This window comes from Daktulosphaira vitifoliae, unplaced genomic scaffold (genome assembly GCF_025091365.1).
Source record: "Daktulosphaira vitifoliae isolate Bord-2020 unplaced genomic scaffold, ASM2509136v1 Scaffold_2, whole genome shotgun sequence".
NCBI lineage: Eukaryota > Metazoa > Arthropoda > Insecta > Hemiptera > Phylloxeridae > Daktulosphaira > Daktulosphaira vitifoliae.
Genome location: NW_026099573.1, coordinates 34107974 through 34130839, shown reverse-complemented (window position 1 = coordinate 34130839; position 22866 = coordinate 34107974). Strand labels below are relative to the sequence as shown.

The following is a 22866-nucleotide window of genomic DNA, read 5'->3' as shown; positions in this document are numbered from 1 at the left end:
TGATCACTACAAACACATAAATAATTTGAATTCTTATCTTGCATGTGATTTCAATATACATTTCTATAATTCATATAAAAGAGAATTTATGAATAAACTTAATAATTAAATACACAATAATTAAAAATTTGGAAAATATTTACAAAAAAAAATGTATAAGTTTAAACGTTTTTATATTAAAAATAAAAAAACAAAATTGATTATTTAGCTAATGAATAATTTTTATCTAATAGAACGTTATAATTAAAATAATAATATATAAATACTATACTTAAGCTATAAACCGAAAAAAAACCAATTTAACCACCTCTTAAGTATCTTCATTATCAGATGATTCAGTACAATTTGATGATTCATTGTAATCTGTAACTACATCTATGTCATCCAATACTTGATCCATAATGTCATCCAAATTCCAAAATTCGTTTTCTTTTTTAATAACTTCTTCTAAACATTTATTCCATTTTTTTGTAGTCATTGAATTCAATCCTGCTGTGACTAAATAATAAATATCTTTTGATATTGTATTGTAACGAATACTATTTTTTACCATAGACCAAGCATATTCCATTAAATTCATTTGATTATGATATAAAGGGAGTCTTAAAACTTTTTTGTACCGCCTCCTAGCTGTTTCATCTATAATGAATTTATCAAATTTATCCCGGTTCTTAATAATTATATCTAATAATTCAGCTTTGATCATAGTATGTTTAAAAGGTAATTGTTTTTCTACCATCCAGCTAAGAATATCTTCTTTTTTCCAACCTGCATTTGGAATTCGATCAAACTTAGCCGAGTGACAAGATGCTTGATCCATCACGATAACACAATTGTTATCCAACATAGTTAATATATTTTCAAACCATTCAATAAACATTTCTTGGGAAATGCTTGGCAAAGCTGTGGTCGATTCAACACATAGTAAACCATTAGGGATAAATCCTTTACTACTACAGATATGTAGCAAAATCAATATTTTGTTAGGGACTTCAGCAGGTGTTCGACAAACATAGCTTTTTTCTTCTAAATCAATACAAGTTTCATCTAAATAATAGATAGTACGTCCATCATTACGAAAATTTTTAATATTTTCTAAATAATTCCTACGCAAAAGAATCATTCTATTTTTTTCTGTTAACACTGAACTATTCTTTTTCATTTTAGTTAATCGAAAGTGCAAACGTTTCAACAAAAGGTAAAAAGAAGATCGTTTAAAGCATGGTAATTCATTATTACTATTAACAATATTGTACACTTTATCAATAGTTGGCAATTTTTGATCCATATAAAATGAATGAACAACTTGTCTAATAGATATCTTGTCCTGCTCACTTAACTTGTTATGAATAGTTTGTAGATTATTTACATTTTTTACTGAAGAAATATTACCAATTTTTTTATTATTACATAATGTTTTTTGGACTATAAATATTGGTAGACTCAATTCACGAGCTATATCATTAATAATTTTGTGATATGGTTGTTTTGGATTATCTTTTTTCTTTTTCAGGTATAATTTAATTACAATTGATTGTTTTGGCTTTGTAAGCATCTTAAATTAAAGAAAAAAAATCAATTAAACTAGGTACAATAATTAATAGCTTCAAAATTTATTCTGATTATAATATTAACAGAGTATAATACAAATAATATAATTATAGGTCAAAATTGTCATTTTTCTTTTACTTAAATTAAATATTCTATTTTTAATAGTAATGAATTAATGAAAGATTTAATACATAGTTATTTAATTTTCTTTGTTCGATCATGATATAAGTCACTAGTTTTTTTTTTCATACAATATATACAGATAAATAATTAGAAGAGTAAAAATTTCTTGCTTCATATAATTTTAAAATGTGTATAAATTATAAATAAAAATTAATACACATAAATTTACCAAACAATAAAAAATTAATAATTACTTATATTTACCTGACAACTTTTATTTTTTACATTTCCTGGTGAATTGAGATGATTGTCTGCCATTATAATAAATGTTTGCTTTTAGACGGATAGATTTGATCGACAATATAAATTTTGAATGTTTATCTAAATGAACTGTTAAACTAACCAATAACACAACTCATAACACACAGACTATTATGAAGGATTAGTGACGACCACTACTACCACCAGGATCTAAGAGTACCTCCACAGGCGTTGGAGGATCAACTAGTAACTATGGGCAATAACTTATAGAGTATCTGCACTTAAAACTACACATATAAAAAATTTTTATATAGTTTTCGTATTAAAGGCTTGCAAGAATGTAAAAAAATGCATTCGGTTAATATATTCGGTAATATAAAATCACCATCATATGAAGGGTTGCCATCTGTTAAAAATAGTATAACATTATTTCATCTTGAATTTTAAGTTTTTTAACTAAAAATTATGATTATTAGCAATTTCTATTTATACAAATTTTCTAATGTGATTTATATTGTTTTATGATTACTTACTTATTACTTCTTGGTTATGTCGAAAAACAGAATTTGAGAATATAATTCTAGTAATAAGTTATGTTTTGTGTAAATTAAATTGTAATTTGTAAATTATTTAAATATTAACAGATTTTTGAACCTATAGGGTCTATGGATGAAAGATCTTAGAAAATTAAGTATTAAGTAGAGACATATAATCGGAAAATATAACTATAATACATTTATATTAATTTATTACTATAATAAAATCTCCCTCCATCAAAATGAGATTAGTCAATATGCTTAGAAGACTAATTTAAAAATAGTCAATAATGCTATTCAAAAATTGAACAATTAGGAATAATACAATAAATTTTCAATTGAATATTAGTTTTAAAGATAAATTTTTATCATAAATATAGTAAGTGATAAATTTTGCTTAAAACTTTTAAATTCTTCAGTATGTTATTACTGTAAAATTGGCTTAAGTTGGCCTTCAAGTATAAAGTTTATCACTTCCAAATTTATCTTAAAAGCGATTGTTACCTAAAAATCATAAAATTGGATAATAAAATAACTTTTATTTTAAGTGACCAACTTATACCTATTTTACGGAAATGTAAAATATATGCAATTCTAAAAGTACACGCATGTAATATGCATACGGAGATTCTAAAGCTTTATCTGAAGATCTACAGAAGACAGAGTTCTTATATCGAATGAAAGATAAAGGAAAAAAATGGTTATTTACTTAATTTATTAAGTTAAATGCCATTCAAGTACAGAATGTTTTCAATATGCGATACAATAATTTAATATTAATAATAAACATAAAAAATGGTAAGGTTAAAAAAATAAAAATAAAAATTACACACTGAAGATTGATTTTGAATATAGTTAACTATAAAAAAATGTTTTATAGTTGAAATATAACTATGTGAGAAATCTAATTTAGACTTATCACTCAACATTAACAATGTTATGTGCAATGAGTTTTTATAAGAAATATAGAATTAAAGTGAGTATCATATTAAGGTATATAAATGGGAACACGTTCAAGAAGTTGGGGACAATGATTCCATTAATTAGTTTAAAGGTTAATTGCACATTTCTGTAAATTTTTCTGGAGAGCTAAAATAAAGTTATAAATCTTATCCTTTTAACAAAAATATTCTTAATAAAATATTAGATAAATTATTCATTGAATTGATTTCGTTACTTGATACTACTAATGCTATAAAATCAAAAAAATTAATTTTTCTTTTATCTTTAAATGTATAGTAAGCAAAATTTTAATAAAAGTAGGTATAATTATTTATAATATGGCAGTAGTATACAATTTAATTGTTTAATAAAAAATAATCCAAGTCTTAAATTTATTATTCAAAATTGGAAATCTTTAATATAAACAATTTATACATGATTTCATATTATACATTTTTCAATGAGTGCTATTTATGATAAATTACATCATAAAAGTCAAATTGGTCAACATGAGGCAGTTTTACAGATTTTATCACTTTTGTGAACAAATAATTCTCAACAATGTCAAACATTTACTTTAACAAAACTAATATTTTACTGGTGTTGTAGATTAATACAACTAAAATGATAAGATATTTAACTTAATAATTAATATTTATAGAATCGTTAACAGATTAGGTAGGATAACTTAGTTCTATTTCATTATCGATTAAATCATTGTTGGTTTTTTTAATATTTAATTAAGATAATTTAAAATGACATTATAAAAAATAATAAATCGCTTATTTAACATAAAAAATTCAAATTTCATTATGAGATAAAAATATGACCAATGATTCAGAAAATAGTTAATACTGAAGATTTTAACTACAATTACTTAAGAAAAACAAGCCATCTGGATCTAATAAAAGCAAATTTGAAATGCATAAACATCATGAACGTATTTCGTTGTTGTTGAAGGTATTCTAGGTTATTCCAATTTAAATGATAATATATAAATAGAAAATATTTATTAGGTATACATTATATAACATTGAATTTTATTGGTTGTAATAATTATTTGTCATAGAACACCATTTTATCATTAATACTACAAAAGGAATGTAACATATGTTGCAAATTAAAAAAAAATTGTTTAATTTTATTTAAACCACAATCATAAGACAAATAGTGTTAAGTGGTTTTATTACATTATTAAGCGTACTGCCTTGGGTTTGAAACTGTGTCATGGGTAGGGATTTGACGCATAAGAGATCAGAGCGGTAATTGGAGTCTCCATCTCTATTTTTGGCGACTGACTAACCACCTGTCCCAGAGTATCAATTGTTAAAAAACCTACCCATTGAAGAGGTCACTATGGCCTTTAATGGGCCTAAAAAGAAAAAAAATTTTACTGAATAAAAAATATTCACACAATTAATTTCAGAATAAATTAATTACAACTATTATCACTCTTTAAAACAAAATTAGTAAAGGAACTAATACAAATAAAAAAAATTATATGTATATATTTTTTACAATTTAATTAAATATTTTAAAATGCGTATCTCGTTCTCATATCTTCAAGTCTTTTAGATACTTCAGCTGGAGTTTTGTCTAAGTCAGCCGCTATGCTTTTCTGTTTAGTTATATCAATAGAATTGTATTGTTCACATAAGTCTCCATCACAAACATTCTGTAAAAAATTATATTTGTTTATTATTTAAATTAATATCACATATCAGTTGTATAGAATAGAACAAATCTAACTAATAAATTTTAATTCAAAAATTCATTTTGTTGTAATTTCTTTTTAACAATTTTTTCATTCTTAAACTATTTAAAAAGTATATTTTTTATTTTTATAATAAAGAATAAAACAATTTTTTTTATTTTTTCAAATTAGCCATTTTTTTTAAAAAAAATTTTATAACCAATTTTGATGAATTGTTTACAACTTTAAGATAAGTACTTTTTGAAAGCAATTGAAGACACAGTGGGCATATAGCATCTCATTTCATTATTAATTAAACCATTAGTTATTCAATAATTAATAAAAATAATTTAAAATGAGATGTTTGAAAAAAATTGTTGATTAGTAGTACGAATGTAGCATGGTTGCAGTATGCGTTATAAATATACAAGAGTACGAAATGTATCCACCACCTGTGTTACATACCCACTCTATATATTAAAATACTTGTAACTTAATAAGTACTTATACTAAAGTTGCTATCGGCTCATCAAAATTTATAATAAAAAACCTAGAACAAGGGGGTGGTCGTAGCACAGTGGTGATGTGGCACAGTTGGGTCAAGTATGATATCTGAAAGTGATTAAAATCACTATCATAAAAAACACCTCAATTCAAATATGTTCAGTGTTTTATATAAAAAAATTGTTGGATTATTCCAAAATATTAGATTATAGGAGATTCATGATCTCCTATTTCCTTATTCATATCCTGATTACAAGTTTTATGATTTATAAGTGTAATATATTTATAATATATAAACATATAAAGGGAAATGGTTTTTATTAAAAAAAAAAGTATGACAAATGAAAGAAGTTTATAAATAGTATTTATCATTAAAAATTGTATTTATCCATACATTTTTCAAAAAGTTATAGCATTATAAAATTAAAAATATAAAAAAATAATTTTTTTACAAAAATTTTAATTTTTTAAATAACTTTGATGTTAGATTTCACCATGAAAACAAACTAAAGTCTGAAATTTTTCTTTGTCATATTTAAGTATATTACATAAGCTTTAATTTAGGATATATATAAAAGTGTCAGTTTTTGGAATACTTTCAAAAGTTAATTATTTGTGAAAAAGTTTTCATTTTAATTCCCCCCTGGGGGCAGGTGTAAAGGTCAAATAATAAAAATAATATATCAAATGATAGGTAAATACCTCATGTATCTATATAAAAAATAATTATATCAATTTTATTATTTTTAAAAGTTATGGCAATTTTAAATAAAAAAATGTCAAAAATTAGAGATTTTTAAATTTGTAATTTTTTTGGAGATTTTCCCCATTTACGAGGGGAATGAGGGAAATTTTTAAAATTTTTGAGGATAATGTCTTTGACTAGATACAATTAATTTTAAAAAATTGATAAATTATTCCAAAAGCTACATGATCTCCTATCTCCTTATTTATATTTTGATTACAAGTTTTATGATTTATAAGTGTAATATACGAATATTTTCATCGTAAAGACAAAATAAAGTCCGAAATTTCTTTTTTCATAATAAAGTATATTATATTAAATTAAATTTAAGATATATATAAAAGTGTCAGTATTTCCGAAACACTTTTAAAAGTTAAGTTGAAAAAGTTAATTTTTGTGAAAAGTTGTCATTTTGAATACCATCCTGTGGGTAGGTGAATAGTCAGATTAAAAAAATATATCAAATAATAGGTAAAGACATCATGTATCTATAAAAAAATATATGTAAATTATATTGATTTAGTCATTTTTTGAAAAAGTTATGGTAGTTTTAAGTAAAAAAAAAAATTGAAAAAATGTCGAAAATTAATTTTATTTACGGGGGACGAAGAAAAATTTTACAATTTTTGAGGATAATGTCTTTAACTAGATACAATTTGTGATCTTTTGATGTATCGTTAAAAGAAATCGGTCCAGTGAGAACTAAAAAAAGTGGTAACAGACACACACAAAAATAAAAAAAAACACATCATAGTAAAATTAATACTTTCTCAGCTTCGCATCGAAGCTAAAAATGGCTATTTAAAAAAATGACCAACTACTTTTTGTCAAAATTTTATAATATACATTATACTTTAGAAGTTACCTTCACAGGAAAATATGAAGATCTATATGAAAGATGATCTCGTCCGCACAATGGTGGATTTTCAGAACGCATGTGCATTTCAAGGTGTTGGAAGAAATCTTGTTCTTCATGTGCTGTAAATGGAACTAAAACTCCAATTGTACCAGTTATAGTGGAATATACTAAGGATTCTGAACCACCAGGTATAAGAGTTGCTTTCTAAAAAAAAAAAAAAATTCATATTGTAAATTTAGTGTGCAACTAAATTAAAAAATACATAATATTCGAATGAACAATGGAAGTGGTCTATCTGATCAGACAATATTGAAAAATCATTTAATTTTCATTAGTCTAACGTGTGGCAAATAAAAACTATAATTATCAATGAAGAATACTTTTATTAACTACATTAAATTATACACTTCATTTTAGATAATACATTTTTTGATCAGATTTTATTATTTATCATTTTAGTTTCAGTAGTCTAACGTGTGTCTTAAATAAAAAATCATCATTTCAGACAATAAAGCTAAATTATTATGAATAGTTTATAATTATCTTAATGAATTAAAAAAAAAAAAAAAAATTAAATAAGTTATATCTTACTTGAAGTGAGGTGCATATTTCACCTATGTGAAAGTTAACAATAAAATCTGCTTTCTGAGATGCACCATTAAGCAATCCTCGATCCCATAAGCTTTTGTTACCAGTTGGATCATCATCTACTTCATCAGATATTGATGAAGCTATTCTTATCTAGGATAAAATAATTCGGATTAATATTTTTTTAAATTATAATACTTAATACATAACGTACAACTGAAATATTTCCAAATTTATCAGCTGTTGCAATGGTATTGTAATCTAATATTTCCATAGCAGTTACATAACGAGGTTGTGTATCATCTGCAAATATAATCAACTGATTTTCACCACGCTTATAACGTACCATATAAACACTTTCTTGAACATCACTGACATATATCCTGTAGCCCATAACTCGAATACCAACAATTAAAAGTGGTATTTGCTAAATAAATTATTCAAGTCATTTTGTTTATAAGATTAAGTTATCAATATTTTTAAATATATTACCCTATTTTCACATTTACGTAATAACTTTTTTTTTCCAATATCATAAAGACGTAATATTCGACCCACACCAATTAAAACTCGGCCTTGAAACCCACATATTGCTGTTGGAACATTATCAACTGTTGTTTTGTGAACTAATTCCAAAGATGTACATGTAGGATTAACTCTAAAATTTAAAAATTAAATTAAAACTATGGACTACTTTTAATGAAATATATTAGATTATTTTTGATATAATTACTTATAAGTGTACACATAACCACAAGTAACATGTCTGGGATTCAAGTTAAGTTCATTAGCTACACCAAAAAGTACAAATTGTGAATCAGGATAGCTAGAAAACTTAACTATAGCAACACTAAAAAATTTCCCATAAAATATATTAAGTAATTATTTGAGTATAATACAACAGGTGAAATGCAAACCTCATGACTGCTTCATTTTGTGGAAACCTGTAAACAGCTTCAGTTATTCCTTGAACTGGGTTAAACAGTCGAACTAATGAGGCCCACATTCCTGGACCAGCTTTTGGGGCACCAAATATACTTTCTGGCAAGTCTTCATTTAAAAAAGCTTCAGCCATTTCTTTTGCCAATTCTTGTTCTTCTTCTCCAGCAGCTTCTTGCATTTCTGAAGCCATTTGAACACGTCTTTGTTTTTTGGTTTGCTCAGTATATGCATTGTGTTCAGTTTCTACTACTATCATGTGAGCAGATTCTTGATGTATAACGAATTTACGAGGTGTATATTCCACAGGAAAAGATAATTGATTAAACACAGCTCCCAATTTTTCAAGAGCTAAAATTCGTAAGGTATTGCTTGATATTGCTACAATACCTTCAGGACATTGCTCTGATGCAAAACCGGATGCATATTCTAAACTTTCATATGATAAAGGGGTGAGATGAAAACGATTTTGATAGTAATAACTTAACCAAGATCTACTTGACATAGCAAGTACAGCTTCATTTCCTCTCATTTTGATCTTAAATAGCTTTACTGGTTTTCCACCTAGATAACGAGCTCTTGTGTCAGCCATTTCTCCAGTAACACCATCTAATACTGTACGTAACAACACACCATTCTGCAAGCCAATATTTAAATATAACATTGACAATGAGTTCATTCCAGGCTCATCTGATGAACCACCATCACTAGCACCCATTTCTACAATACATAAAGATTCAGGCATGGCAGGTATAGCTTGCATTTTTAACTGAACAAGACAATCCTATATATATATAAAAAAAAAAAATATATATATATATATATCTTAATATAAAACCACATAAAAATGTATATTAAATTAGTTTACTGTAGTGTCAAGTGATATTATTCGAACAGTTTCATCAGATAATCCAACAGCTAAAAACCGAGACATTTGTTCTCCTGATGGTGCATTAGCTAAAGCCATACAAAGAACATCAGAATTCATTTCTTTGCGGTCTTTATGTTCATTCAAATGTCCAGTCTAAAAAAATAAAAACAAATCAAAATCACATTCTTGAATATTTAATTTGATATATACAAAATGGAACAGATCTAACTAACAACTCTTTTGAACTTTTGATTAAATTAATATTTTGTTGAAACTTCATCATCAAAAACTGACTGAAATTTATGATTTTAACATAGTCAAATAATGCAAAAATTACTAAAAATATTAATTGTATTAAAAGTTCACAAGAGTTGTCAATTAGAACTATTTTACTCTCATAATTAACTGATAAAAATTTGTACAAACATGGTTCACTTCAATGAGCATATATCGGCTTTTAGAAGGCGACATGTCGTTTTATTTATTTAGCACTTCAATGTTTACATATTTTTGAATTATTTAATTTAAAATAATTCATATGATAGAATAGTGCAAAATGTAGTAGAATTAATAATAGATAACAAGGATTTATTATTAACATTGTTAAATACAATTTGGATATAGTATTAGCAATATTAAACCAACTCTAACTACTCATGTATTATAATATCAATAGCTTGGTTTTAAATAATTTTAATTTGTATCATTAAATTTATCGTTTTAAATTTAATAAAATTTATTGTGTTAAGTTTATTTTATAATAATCATTTGAATAAACATTAATATAATTTTCGTAATTTTTTTTCCCATTATTGGAATTCTTGAAATAAGAATTCAAATATAATTTTATTTTGTTAAAAATATATAATAGCGATTTTTCAACTTACAGGATCCATTTCAAAATAAACAAGTTCCCCTCCACCTAATGCAATAACTACTTGTCGTTGGTTAGCAGCACATTTAATAATCTTCTTTTTTTCTGGTACTTTCCAATCATGCATTCGTTTATCAAAGCGAATATGGCGAACACCATTTGGGTATATTTGAACTACTGCATCATCGCCTAATGGGGAACAAGAAAGAGTTGGTGTGGTTCCTAGAAATCCTGAATCAGAGACTTCTTCTACAGTTTCTCCAATAGATAATACTAAAGTAGCATTTGAAAATGACACTATGATATATGCATCGTAGGTTTCTGAAAAAATTAAATTGTGAGATAAACTGATTACATTATAATTTCGATTAATAATAATAAATAAAACAAAAACAGTTGATTGAATGTTTTTATTTCTATTATTTCTATATAAAAAAAAATAATTCTCGAGTCATCGACATACCCTTGAAATCCTAAATTAAGTTAATAGTTTGAAATATAAATTAAACGGAACATTCAAAGTTAGACAGAAAATATAACTGTTAAATAATTAAAAATAGTTCATTCAAAATCAATAATTATTTAATTTAAAGTTTACACAATGAAAACCTAAATCATTTTCACAATAATTTAGTTTAAGCATTGAAAAAGTCAAGTTCATGTTCATTGATAGATAAGATTCATCAACTATTATGGCTGAAACAATGAAAATATTATTTATGGGTTTTTCATTACTCTGGTTCATCTTACAAAATCTAATATGATAAACACATATTTATGTCTGCTGAGGTACTGTGTAATAATTTAATATGGACTTTTCTGCTATCTCTCCCATCCAACTCTAGGGGACTTACCTCCATGATATGGGGCCAAAACGTTGTTTCAATACCTGAAAAATAAACGAACTGATGTTTGATAGATTTTATAACCTATTCATCAGTACATTAATGAATGTTTGGATATTTTAGACTTTGTAAAAAAAATAGTTTTGAACTTATGAGTGGATGTTTTGGGAGGAAAAAACATTGATGCTTATCTTCTCTTCAATTTTTTTTTAAATATTTGAAAAAAATTGACATTAAAGTAAAAATAAAACTATAGGGACAATACAATAATTAAAGCTTACCATCTGCTCTTCGTTTTACAGTCCAGACTGCATTTGGGTTTCCTGGCAATTCAGATACAGCCATTTCAGAGACTTCAAGACCATGCCTTAATACTCTTAAAGTTGATCTTGGCCCTCGTCCACAAGCCATATACAACTGAGGTGTATCTTCTGCGGCTAAAAATTGTTTTTTTTTTTTTGTTATCAATTTCTTGTAAAACTTGAATATATTATAATAATTATAAACTGTATCGAACATTTCCACTCTACTAGTTTAAATAATACACAACATGCAGAAGGATATTGTAAGAAGTTGATTTACCAACTAATATTGAACTTTCAAAATATCATTTTTGAAAGTGGTAAGGTAATTGGATACATTAATTTATATAAAAATTAATTTAGATTTCTTTGTCAGCTCCGCAGGTTAACACTAACATCAAATTAAAATCAGTGTTGATTAGTGTATTTTTAACATCATTTAGAAGAAATCCAAATTGGATATAATTGAATAAAAAGTATTTTTCATTTTACTAGATAAAGAGGTAAAATATTAACCTTCTTCACCATCACCAATACATAATATAAGGCAATTTTAGTTAAAAGCCGCCACACCTTAATTATAACAATTTAAAATGATTTTTTTTTGTGATTTATTTAATAAAGAGATGTTGTGACCTAATTAAAAAATCAGCTCCGCAGGTTAACACGAACATCAAAATAGAATCAGTGTTAGATTGTGTATTTTTATCATCATTTTTAGAATAACTAAATAAAATAAATTTTATTAATTAAAAAGCTTTTATTTAAATTTTGTGAATAATGACAATGTTACAAAAGATTCCACCCAACCAATTTGTATTTAATTGGAAAATATCGCTTTATGTCATTGCTTTTCCAACTAGTATATATGCTTAAAGTATTAAAATAATAAGTAAAAGTGATAGATTGGTTTCACCTATTAAATTAAACAACAATGATTTGACAATTCAGCTAATATTATAACTAAGATTAGAATAATACTTGTTGGAAATAATTATTTATATTTACATTTATACTTTAAAGGAGAAAAAATCCAGCGCGTGTGATGAGTATGGGCGGATGAAGTAAAACTTCTATAAGTCATTCATTCAATTGATAGATTAGGTTTATATTAGAATAAAATAAAAAAATTTACCTAAAATTTAATTTTCATTTATATTATTAATTTTCTTATTCTATTGTCACGAAAGATATAATGGATTTATGGTAACTGAAATAACTAATGTATGTTTTTAATTGGACATTACGAAGATATTGTGTAAAATTGCATCTGTTGTGGTTTCTTTAAACTTTTTTATGCACAATCAAAATTATTTAATGCATTTTTAATTAACATGCTTCAATTTTCGAGAACACAAATAAATAAGAATAATAATTTAAGTAATAAATTAAATTATAATATCAAATATATGTAGCAATTTATTTTCGAAAATTAAACTATTGTTGTTTAAACAGCATTAATTAATTTAATTTAAAATGTAAGCAATTAACATAAACTATAAATTTATGTGTAATAGTAATAAATTATATGAAAAAAAGCATTGTATAAATTAAAAATAATTATTTTAATATTAAAAATTAAATTTATGATTTAAACTAATCTATTTTATTACAATAAATTGCAAACATTCGTGAAACATTAACATTTATTTAACACACATATTTATTGAACTTATACATTCGTCGTTCAATATAATTTAAACTATCACCTAATAAAACAATACAATCTATTTGTGATAGACGATAATCTTTTTTTCAGACCCTATGTAAAGAAGTTTTACTTTAAAAAAATGTAAGGAACAATATTTCATTCTATATTATTGTAATCAACAACACATTTTGATAGATAATACTTCACAGAAACAAAATATTTATAAAATTGAAACAACAATTTAAAGTTAATTCTATTTTAAGTTTTAAGTTGATAATGTTTACTTCATTAACTTAAAAAATCAACAATATTATAAGATAAAATTTTGAATTATTTAAAAACATCTCAACACTAACATCATTATGACATCAGTATTAATGGGTAAAATGTATGATCATTCCAAATATAAAGAATATCTAATTTTTTTTATTAATTACATTTAATAGTTAAAAATTTTTAAGGTAATTACAAATAAGTAAACTGAGCTACAAAAATAATAAAGATTTAAGATTTATTGAAACATAATGTTACATCTAAAACTGAAGTTTCCTAACCTTTAATAACATAATTATCAGGATAAATTTTTAAGAAAAAATCAAGATTGATTTTTTTTTTTTTTAATAATTTCTGCAATGTTCAGGCAAAAAAGTTAAATGAAAATTACAACTTTTGGAAAAATTAAATTGAAACTTACAGTTTACATTTTTACCCATTCTTCACCTGTAAAAACTTACAAGGATTGTTTTTGTTTTTAAATAAAAATTATGTTTAATGTGAGTTTCAACTTCATTTTTCCAAAAGTTATAATTTTACATTTATGTTTTTAACACGCTTTTATTAATTTCACATGTATGTTTGTTATTTGTAGTTTGTAACTTTTCACGCGCACGAGACTAGACGGTCGTAACGCATTCACCCCACCCAGCTCTCCAGTCGTCAAAAATAATATTTTCCAACCCGTAGACGCGCGCGTGTCATCAATTATATATATATATATATATGTATATGTAAATAAATTTTTATTGAGACACGGCTCCGTCACTCGTGCAACCTTTATCAGCCGTCGCCATACTATTAGTATAAGTGATCATACGCCACGGTGTAAAGTCCAGCAAGTGCCGCACGGCCGATGATGATCCGCCGCAAATGATACGTTGAGTCTTTTTCCCGTTGTTAAAGTGGCAACGTCGATGATGTACGCCACCGGCTCCTGATGTGACGCACGATCGAACCGATCCGCGTATCGTCGCCATTAACGCTGCTAACTTTTCGACGCCCTAGAATCTTGCCGGAAATCGCCTACGAAAGTGCCGTGATATTTTCCGAAGATTATTTTAATTTTGTCCAATTCGTATAATATATATATAGCGTTATAATTTTTTTGTTTTAATTTCTTCAATATATTAACATACGAATTAAATAATCTATAAAATCGAATTAATTTCTAAATAATTCATATTAATGAATATTTGTTTTTACTACAATTTTATTGTACAAATAAGAACAACTCGAATAAAAAAAATTTAAGTTCTATATAACTGCGTTTTGAGTTTTGTATTTAAACATTTTTGTGTTTATTTAAAGCACCAAGGTTTTTAGAAGTTTAATAAATTCTATTGACATATTGGTCATGAACCTTTTTACCCACATTTTTGAAGTCCCAACTAATAAGCAGTTATTTTTGGGAAACAAGGTGGTAATGATGAATAATTACGCGAGTTTTTTCCAAATAAATATTTCAGTATGGGGCCAAAGCTCAATATTTACGCTAACCTGAACGCGTGCTGCTTTCCTTGGATGTGGTAGCCGTTTCTCAGCTCCCTCCCTAGAATCGAACCCTGATTTCCCGTTACCCATTACAACCATGATATTGATAGTAACTACTATCATAACATGAAACTATAAAGTTAAAAATAATTTTTAGTTCAATATACTTTAAAAGAGTGTTTTTTTAAACTATATTTATTTTGCTTAAACATCACAGATTTTTTACTATAGGAATCAATGTAATATTATCAGTATTATAGTAATGTGATTGTAACCTATACCCAAAATAAAAATACCATGAATTACTTTAATAACAAAAATTATTATTTCATAAATAATTGATTGTAATGATAATCGTTGTAAAAATTTGTATATATGTCTTAGGATAAATGTAATAAAACATTATATTATACATAATTACCTATTTAACTAAAAATATAAATTACACATTACCTTCTTAGCAGGGTAATCATTATTTGAAAAAATTTTTTATTTAAAATAATAGGTCAATAAAAATGAAATAATTTTGTAAATTACTGTGTATCGAGTGTTTCCACACAAAGCAGTTAATTTTAATACTGTTTGTAGGATAGTTAAACGAGTTTATATACCAACCAATATTGAGGTAGCAAAATATTAATTTGCGACTGGTAAGATGGTTGGATACACTGAGGCCTAATTAGCTTTATTTATATATTATTGAAATATAAATAAATTTGTTTCAAGTAAAAAGATCCCATACTACTAACTTTTTGTTGTAAAATGTATATTTTTCCTACATTTATACTAATAATAGAAAAATTAACATTAACAGTATTAAATTTACGATTAGGTTAATCAATTAAAAATAACAATACAATTGATTTTTACCAGAACACATTGACATAAAAATTCCTCATTTTAAATAGAATACAAAATTAATATTTACCTAAATCAGCAACTTGACAAGCCATTATTGGAGACAAGGAGTCCATTTCATCAACCAATACCAAGTTTCTCATTTGTCTTGGTGCAAAAAAGAATGTATCACCATCTTCTAAAGGCATAGCTGAACTAAATTCTGGTTCATCATCATCATCGCCTAAGTTGGCTATTTGATAAAGATAGCTATAATAAGAATGATACATTAAAACATCAATATAAGTTATAATTTACAAAAAATAAATTAACTATTCAGTAATATGCTTAGAATTAAGGGGTCATTGCTCTTGGCCTACGAGTAATAGGAGTTTACAAAGAAAAAAGAACCTAGTTTTTTATTTAGCCTAATTAGTAAAATAGTTTTAAAAAATTCAAAGATATATTAATTTTTTTTTTATCTGCCGTTTTTATTTATGTTGTAATAAACACATTGTTTATTATACGTACGCTATGAAGTCAATATTTGTATAATTTTGGCCATACAATTCGTTTATTATACAACACATAATTGAAAGTAAAATACAATTACCAATTTTATTGATATGTGACTAGATAACGTACTTACATTACACGTTATCTCGTTAATTCTAATATTTATTCAGTAATATAATAATACTTTGATAAAAAAAAAAATTACAATATAACTCTTACATGTAACTGAATAATGATGCATGCAAGTTAATAAAAAACAATTATTTCATTGATTAACTATAAAAAATATGTTTTGATACTTGTAAGATGACTAGCAAGATAATTTATAACAACTATTAATATTTTTTAACTGAATTTAACTTCATGATTATAGTTTTTAATTCATAAAAAAAGTTAAAATGAATTTTGTTTTTCATATTTTCGTCACCCAAAATTCCTATTAATTTTTTTAATTAATTATTATATAAAACATATGCAAGTCGAGGAAATAGAAAACATAAATTTTTATCAATTAGCTACGGGTTGGTATAATTCCTTATATTTTTTATTCGTATACTTTAATTCTAAAATTCAAAATATAAGTTTTGTATCTAAAAAATAATGAAGATATATTGAAAATTCAAACACCATTTACTATTTGGAAAAAATAGTAAAAATCTCAAAACTTTAATTAAATATAAAATATGTGTTCCCATTTGAAAAAACTGACATGGCATAACGGATGAACTTAAAAAATATTATATAAATAAAAAAAAAAAAGACAAAATCTTAAGTCATTAATTTATAATACTATTTTTTAATAACTAAATTAATTTTAAATTTAAGGCTTACTGATTTCCAAATTCTGATGCAACAAATAAAAATCCAGTTTTTAAAACACACATAGCTGATGCTACTGGGACTGTATCGAAATATTTGAGCCTAATTTCTGTAACAAAATCTTCACTTGACTCAAGAGTAACTTTAAAAATATCTCCTTGTTCAGTTTGTACTAAGAAGAAAAACATGGATTTAGTTTTATGGGTAGCACTACAAACAAGAATCATTCCTCGGTCTGGATCATCTAAATCATTCTGCAAATAAATTGATCTACATGAATTTTACAAAATACTTTTTAAAATCGTTTGTTTAGAAATATTTGTTAAAATAATATATAATAAGTAGATAATGACCATACAGAATGGGGTTTTAGTGAGAAAGTATAGTATAATATTATATAGTATTGTATGAACTTCTATTTAATTTATATTATAGTTAGTTTTTTAGAACACTATCAAAAATAGTACCTGAATAATTGGATTTTCAAAAAAAAAGTAAATCACTAGAGATTTACTAAATCACTAACATTTGATTAATGTTTACCAATTTGTGAAATTTTTTGAAAACTTTTAATTATAAATTAAAATACTACTTAAATATAATTTTTAATTGTTAAATATTGCTAAGGTGAAGTTGTATTATTGAAAATATACTTCAATTATTTAATGAATATTTAAAATTACTATAGCACTAAATTACGACCGGTGTGGGAAAGTACTCGCACACAGGAGATACCATTAGTGCATATTTGAGATATTTTAAAAATAAAATTAATATTCTAATTATAATTGGGTTTACTGCTTTGGTAAAAAATTACTTAGGTACTTAGGAATAATAATCAATGGTAAAAAATAATTATTACTTAAAATCAGTCTTGTAAAATATTTAAATAATAGTATTTTATTTTTTTATTATTTTTATGGAATTTGGAATTCTTAAAATAATACATCTTCTGAACACTTTTTTTTTTGTATTATTATTTTATACATTAATTCACTCAAACCAAATTAAAGAAGAAAAAAAACTATAGAAATTGTATTGCTTGGGCAGATAATATTGTTTTATCATTTACCAGTTTATGGGGAATATTTTTTTTAGAAAAAGCCAGTATGTAATTTATATTAATTATTGTTAAAATTACTCATAAAAATTTTGTATTTTTAATATTGTAAGTTTTTGACAAAAAAAAAAAATTTGTATTCACAGCCATGTTATTTTCCATTTTTATTAATAATCTAGTACTTTAATAATTATCAAGCATGGAACTACTCATCCAGTGCTCAATTATCCTGAAGTAAATTAACATGACACCATTAAAACATGTAGATTTAATTTATTACATAGCAGAAAGTTCATCTTATAAAGTATATATCAATAAAATTTAGCTTACTCGTCTACGAGGTATAGGGCAACGAATATCTGGTTGGTCTCCTTGATTTTTATAAGTAATGTAATTTTCAGAACAAATTAGTACACCTCCCGGTCCATCTTTATCACCAGGAACAGAGATAAGAGAGTTAGCATGTTCCTCTAAAGGTTCACTATATTTACGAACTACGTGATTTAATCCAAAATCAACTTCATAAAAAGTTAGTGTTTGCCTGGTTGATTGAACAGCTTCACCAGTTGGATCAGAATCAGCTTCCTTAAAATAAAAATATGATTAACGTAATGTATTAACATAGAAAACATTAATAAAATTCTTATAAATTACCTCATAATCAATTTCAAGACATGCAAATATAGGGTTGTCAAAAGCTACATCAATTCCAACCATGTGATATACTAAAGTGTTACTTTTGTTAGCTTCTAATGGAGAAGATATTGTTAAGCGAGCTTCTGAATCTCTGTTGGGAATGTATACCAACTTTTGTTTTTCGACAGCACCTATCAAATTAATTTTAGTTTTTAACATTTCAATATTTTATATGTTAAAGCTATATTAATGATTATTTATATCTTACCAATCATTATTGCTCTTCCTTTAGGATCAATAGCTAAATATTGTCCAGGTACAATGCGTCTGCATCCACTTTTACCAAAAGTTTCTTGATGAACTTTATCAAGTACATTTTTGGAAGGTAAATACTCCAATATAACAATTCTACCAGAGTCTGAACCAACTACAATGTAATCTACGAAGAAATAATTACAGGTCAAGAATGAAATATTCAACTAATTTAATGAAATTAACATTTTTATGATATAAAAATATTAGATTTTAGGTAGATAATTTTTAGTAACTTCATAAAATAAAAATTGAAGAACTAGCATAGAAAATATTCTTTATAAAGGCTTACAATTAAGGAATTTATAGGAATTTTTTATGTATATTGATAAATAGAAATTCAAGTAAAAATAATAGTTCTTACCTTTAGTACCTCCAGACTGTCTAAAACTCATTAATGAACGGATGACTCCAAATACTTCAACCGTTAAGAGTGTATGGACTTTACCAGTATTAGTATCGGGTCGTAAAAGTTCTAAAGATTTACCACGAGAAACTAATATTTCTTGTACTTTACCTCCACTGAAATTTCCATGGATAGCATGTGTTATTCCACTACCTCTTTGCAATGTTATATTATACAAATACATATTGGTTATGAATTATTGAATGCCTGCAAATTATAATAAAAAAGTTAAAATAATGTCGTAATAAATACACTAATAGGTTTGAAGATTAAATATTAGATCTAATGTAAGCAACTGATTACATATAGCAGTTAAACATTAAGTAAATTAAATTAAATTAAATCTGAAAATATAAATAATACTACATATGAAATTATAAAAATCAAAGCTTATTTAATTTTTTAAAATGAAGTTTGGTGTTTATCTCATTAACATTGTCCACAACATATAATAATATTAGTAAGAAGGTAATGAAATTAATTTTGTTACTTTCAAATTATTTCACTGATCTGTATTTTTTATTTAATTGTTTAATTAGAAATTGTAGCAATTATTAATGTTAGTATTATTTTTAAATGTATATTTTTAATTATTGTATTAAGTTATTTTAATTTAGTTAATCAAATTTAGTGCGGAATAATTTTTTATATTTTGAAAAATGACTTCTTTTTAAACTTATTGAACAAATACTATTCATTTAAGCATATAAATACCATATAAAGCTGGGCATTAACACATTCAAAAATTAAAAATAAGTTAATTTAGGTAATTAATTACTTTTTGGGGTAATACAATGGTAAACTTAACTAGTTGCTTTTAACTCAATTTAACATAGTAATTTTAAAATTAGCTTAAAGAGATAAAAAAATTGTTAACTTACCTAGCCCTAGTGATTGGGATATCACTAGCTTAAAAAGATAATGTATTATAATAGATTAAACAAAAACACAAAATAATAATACGAAAGTATACCCAGTAACAAAAAGACAACATAAAAGTTAACTCTGCTATTTTATCTATATTATTTCAACAATTAACCCTAACCCCCACCTCTAAAGCAACACAAGAAATTAAAAATAAATAATGGATCTTTGATAATCTTACTGGGATAGGACACCTATTTTAAACAAACTAAGAAACATTAAAATCATTGTACAAGAATGACACAATATAAACAGAAGAGACAATTATTATAAGGTTTAGAGTAGGATATACCCACTTAACTCGCTTAATGAGTAAGGATCCCAGATCAATTTGTGATATAAGCCACATTTACATATCAATCAAACAAATCATAATCTACTACCCAAAATACACAAATGCACAATATTCAAACATTTGTACTATTGAATAAGGACAGTTTTAGATGTACATATTCTCTTTGAAGTAAAATAAATTGTTAACTAATAGCAAAAAACAAAAAAATCTGCAACTTTTTAAATAGGCCAATAGTTATTGTAATTGAAGCCCAAATGAAAAAAATTATTTGGTACAAAAAATAACTATTTAAAAAACATGATTATTTATATTAATCTAATGCAGAAAACTAATCTTTGTCATTGAAAATTATTGTCAGATAAAAAATAAGGAAAGTAAAGATTTAATTATAGACTATTAAGAATGAAGTAATATTGTTTTCATTAAATCATTACTATATACAGTAAAAACGAACTGAAAATCTAATTGTTTTAGATATAAGACAGACATTAAATTAAAAAAAGTCAAATAAAATAGAAAAGTTCTTATAATGCTCTCAATTAAAAAGTAATTTTTGATTAATATAAAATGCTAACCCATCTAGTATTATTAAACTATTTTTATATCCTTAATAAAACGGGAGGAAAAGAAAACATGGAGATTGATATGTATAATATTTTTAAAAAAAATAATGCAAAACACTAAATTCGGTCATTCAATTATTGATCATATAATATAATATAGTTCACAATATTTCAACAAAATTAACGAATCAAAATTACTTGACAATCAAATTAAAATAAGGAGGCTTTCCTATTATTTATATTTCTGAATTTCTACTGAAAAAACTAAGTCTAAATAATCAAATTATTTTTTTGAAATAGTTAAATCTGATGTCAATAACCTAACCTTAAAATACAAAACACTATCGTATGTATACTTAAAGGAAAACGACAATAAAATTGTCTTCTTTCAAAGTAAATAATTTACTCTCTATATTTTAACAGTTTTATAAAAGTTATAGTTAAACAAATCAAAATTAAAAGCTTATTTCTTTACCTCGTTAATAATCCATGTGGTTGTACGTTAAGCCATGGTCATTCATTAAATAAAACAAGATATCACTACTTCAAGCTAACAACATTAAACCCACGCCATACAATATGTAAATTGAAATCAGTGTTACAAATTCAGGGATATTATCATACGTAGTTATCATTAAGTGGCGACACTGACTATTGTTTGGAACCTTTAGTCATAAGTTATCATCAAAATGCAGTTAGATATTTGGTTTATCAAAAGAAGCGTCTAAATATCGGAATGCACAGTTTTATGCATAGTAAAATGAATAAGAAGTATGCTCGATCAAATTAGTGCGCATGATAAGCCTAGGGGTAAAATATGTAACCAACAATAAACTCAACGTGACGTCACATGTACATACATTGCGTTGTATATATTCTATATTAAGGGGCACTGTCCCGTTATAGTCAAGTATTTTAATGAACTTTTTTTAGTTAATTTCGGTTTTCAATTTCATTTATAATTTTTTTATTATTATTATTAACTTCAACTGTGTTGTAATACATCTTTATTGTATTATCTGCTACACTGTAGTAGTTTATAAACCAAGATTTAATTCGTTGATAAATCTAACCTGAGAAAAACTTTAACTGCATAGTAAAATTATTAAATATCAATTTATTGTGTAATTACTTACAGTAAGTATAAGTTGTTACATTATTTATAAAAAATGTAGTTTTAATGATTATTTAATAAATTTTTGAATTTTTTTTTTTATTGCTCATTTCTCGTGATGCAAGTTTTTTTATTTATATTCCGTATTCTAAAATATATTTTTGTTCTAATAATGAAGTTTTTGACTTCATCATCCACCAAAAGATTATCTGAATTACATGCTTTTTTAGTTAATTCCAGTACCTCCTTTATTAAGCCTGAAGTTTTTCTAATATCATCTATTAATAATTTAATCATAGGTATGTAAAAATATTTTATATTAACTGTATTTCT

At 24.9% G+C, this 22866-nt stretch overlaps 2 protein-coding genes across 6 annotated transcripts; both read right to left on the bottom strand.

Moving 5' to 3' along the window:
* Window positions 1–167: 167 nt before the first annotated feature.
* LOC126897746 (uncharacterized) lies at window positions 168–2376 on the bottom strand. The gene is made up of 2 exons (XM_050671594.1): window positions 1939–2376; window positions 168–1555 (listed from the first exon to the last, which is right to left on the bottom strand). The coding sequence occupies exons 1-2, from the start codon at window positions 1990–1992 to the stop codon at window positions 311–313; spliced, it is 1299 nt and encodes a 432-aa protein (XP_050527551.1). The 5' UTR covers window positions 1993–2376; the 3' UTR covers window positions 168–310.
* Window positions 2377–4430: 2054 nt separating this feature from the next.
* LOC126897734 (splicing factor 3B subunit 3) lies at window positions 4431–22009 on the bottom strand. 5 transcript variants are annotated; one of them, XM_050671557.1, is made up of 18 exons: window positions 21895–21969; window positions 20519–20546; window positions 19596–19844; window positions 19188–19358; window positions 18938–19110; window positions 18614–18868; window positions 17236–17477; window positions 15980–16158; window positions 11613–11768; window positions 10500–10807; window positions 9610–9765; window positions 8720–9525; window positions 8536–8652; window positions 8295–8460; window positions 8017–8229; window positions 7806–7955; window positions 7221–7418; window positions 4431–5088 (listed from the first exon to the last, which is right to left on the bottom strand). In XM_050671557.1, exons 3-18 carry the CDS (start codon window positions 19819–19821, stop codon window positions 4948–4950), a joined length of 3657 nt encoding a protein of 1218 aa, XP_050527514.1. In that variant the 5' UTR covers window positions 19822–19844; window positions 20519–20546; window positions 21895–21969; the 3' UTR covers window positions 4431–4947. The 5 variants fall into 5 exon arrangements, with proteins under 5 accessions (XP_050527514.1, XP_050527513.1, XP_050527518.1 ...); XM_050671556.1 differs by lacking the exon at window positions 20519–20546 and having other exon boundaries at window positions 21895–22009; XM_050671561.1 differs by lacking the exons at window positions 4431–5088; window positions 7221–7418; window positions 7806–7955; ... (4 more) ...; window positions 9610–9765; window positions 20519–20546 and adding an exon at window positions 11341–11375 and having other exon boundaries at window positions 10640–10807; window positions 21895–22009.
* Window positions 22010–22866: the final 857 nt, after the last annotated feature.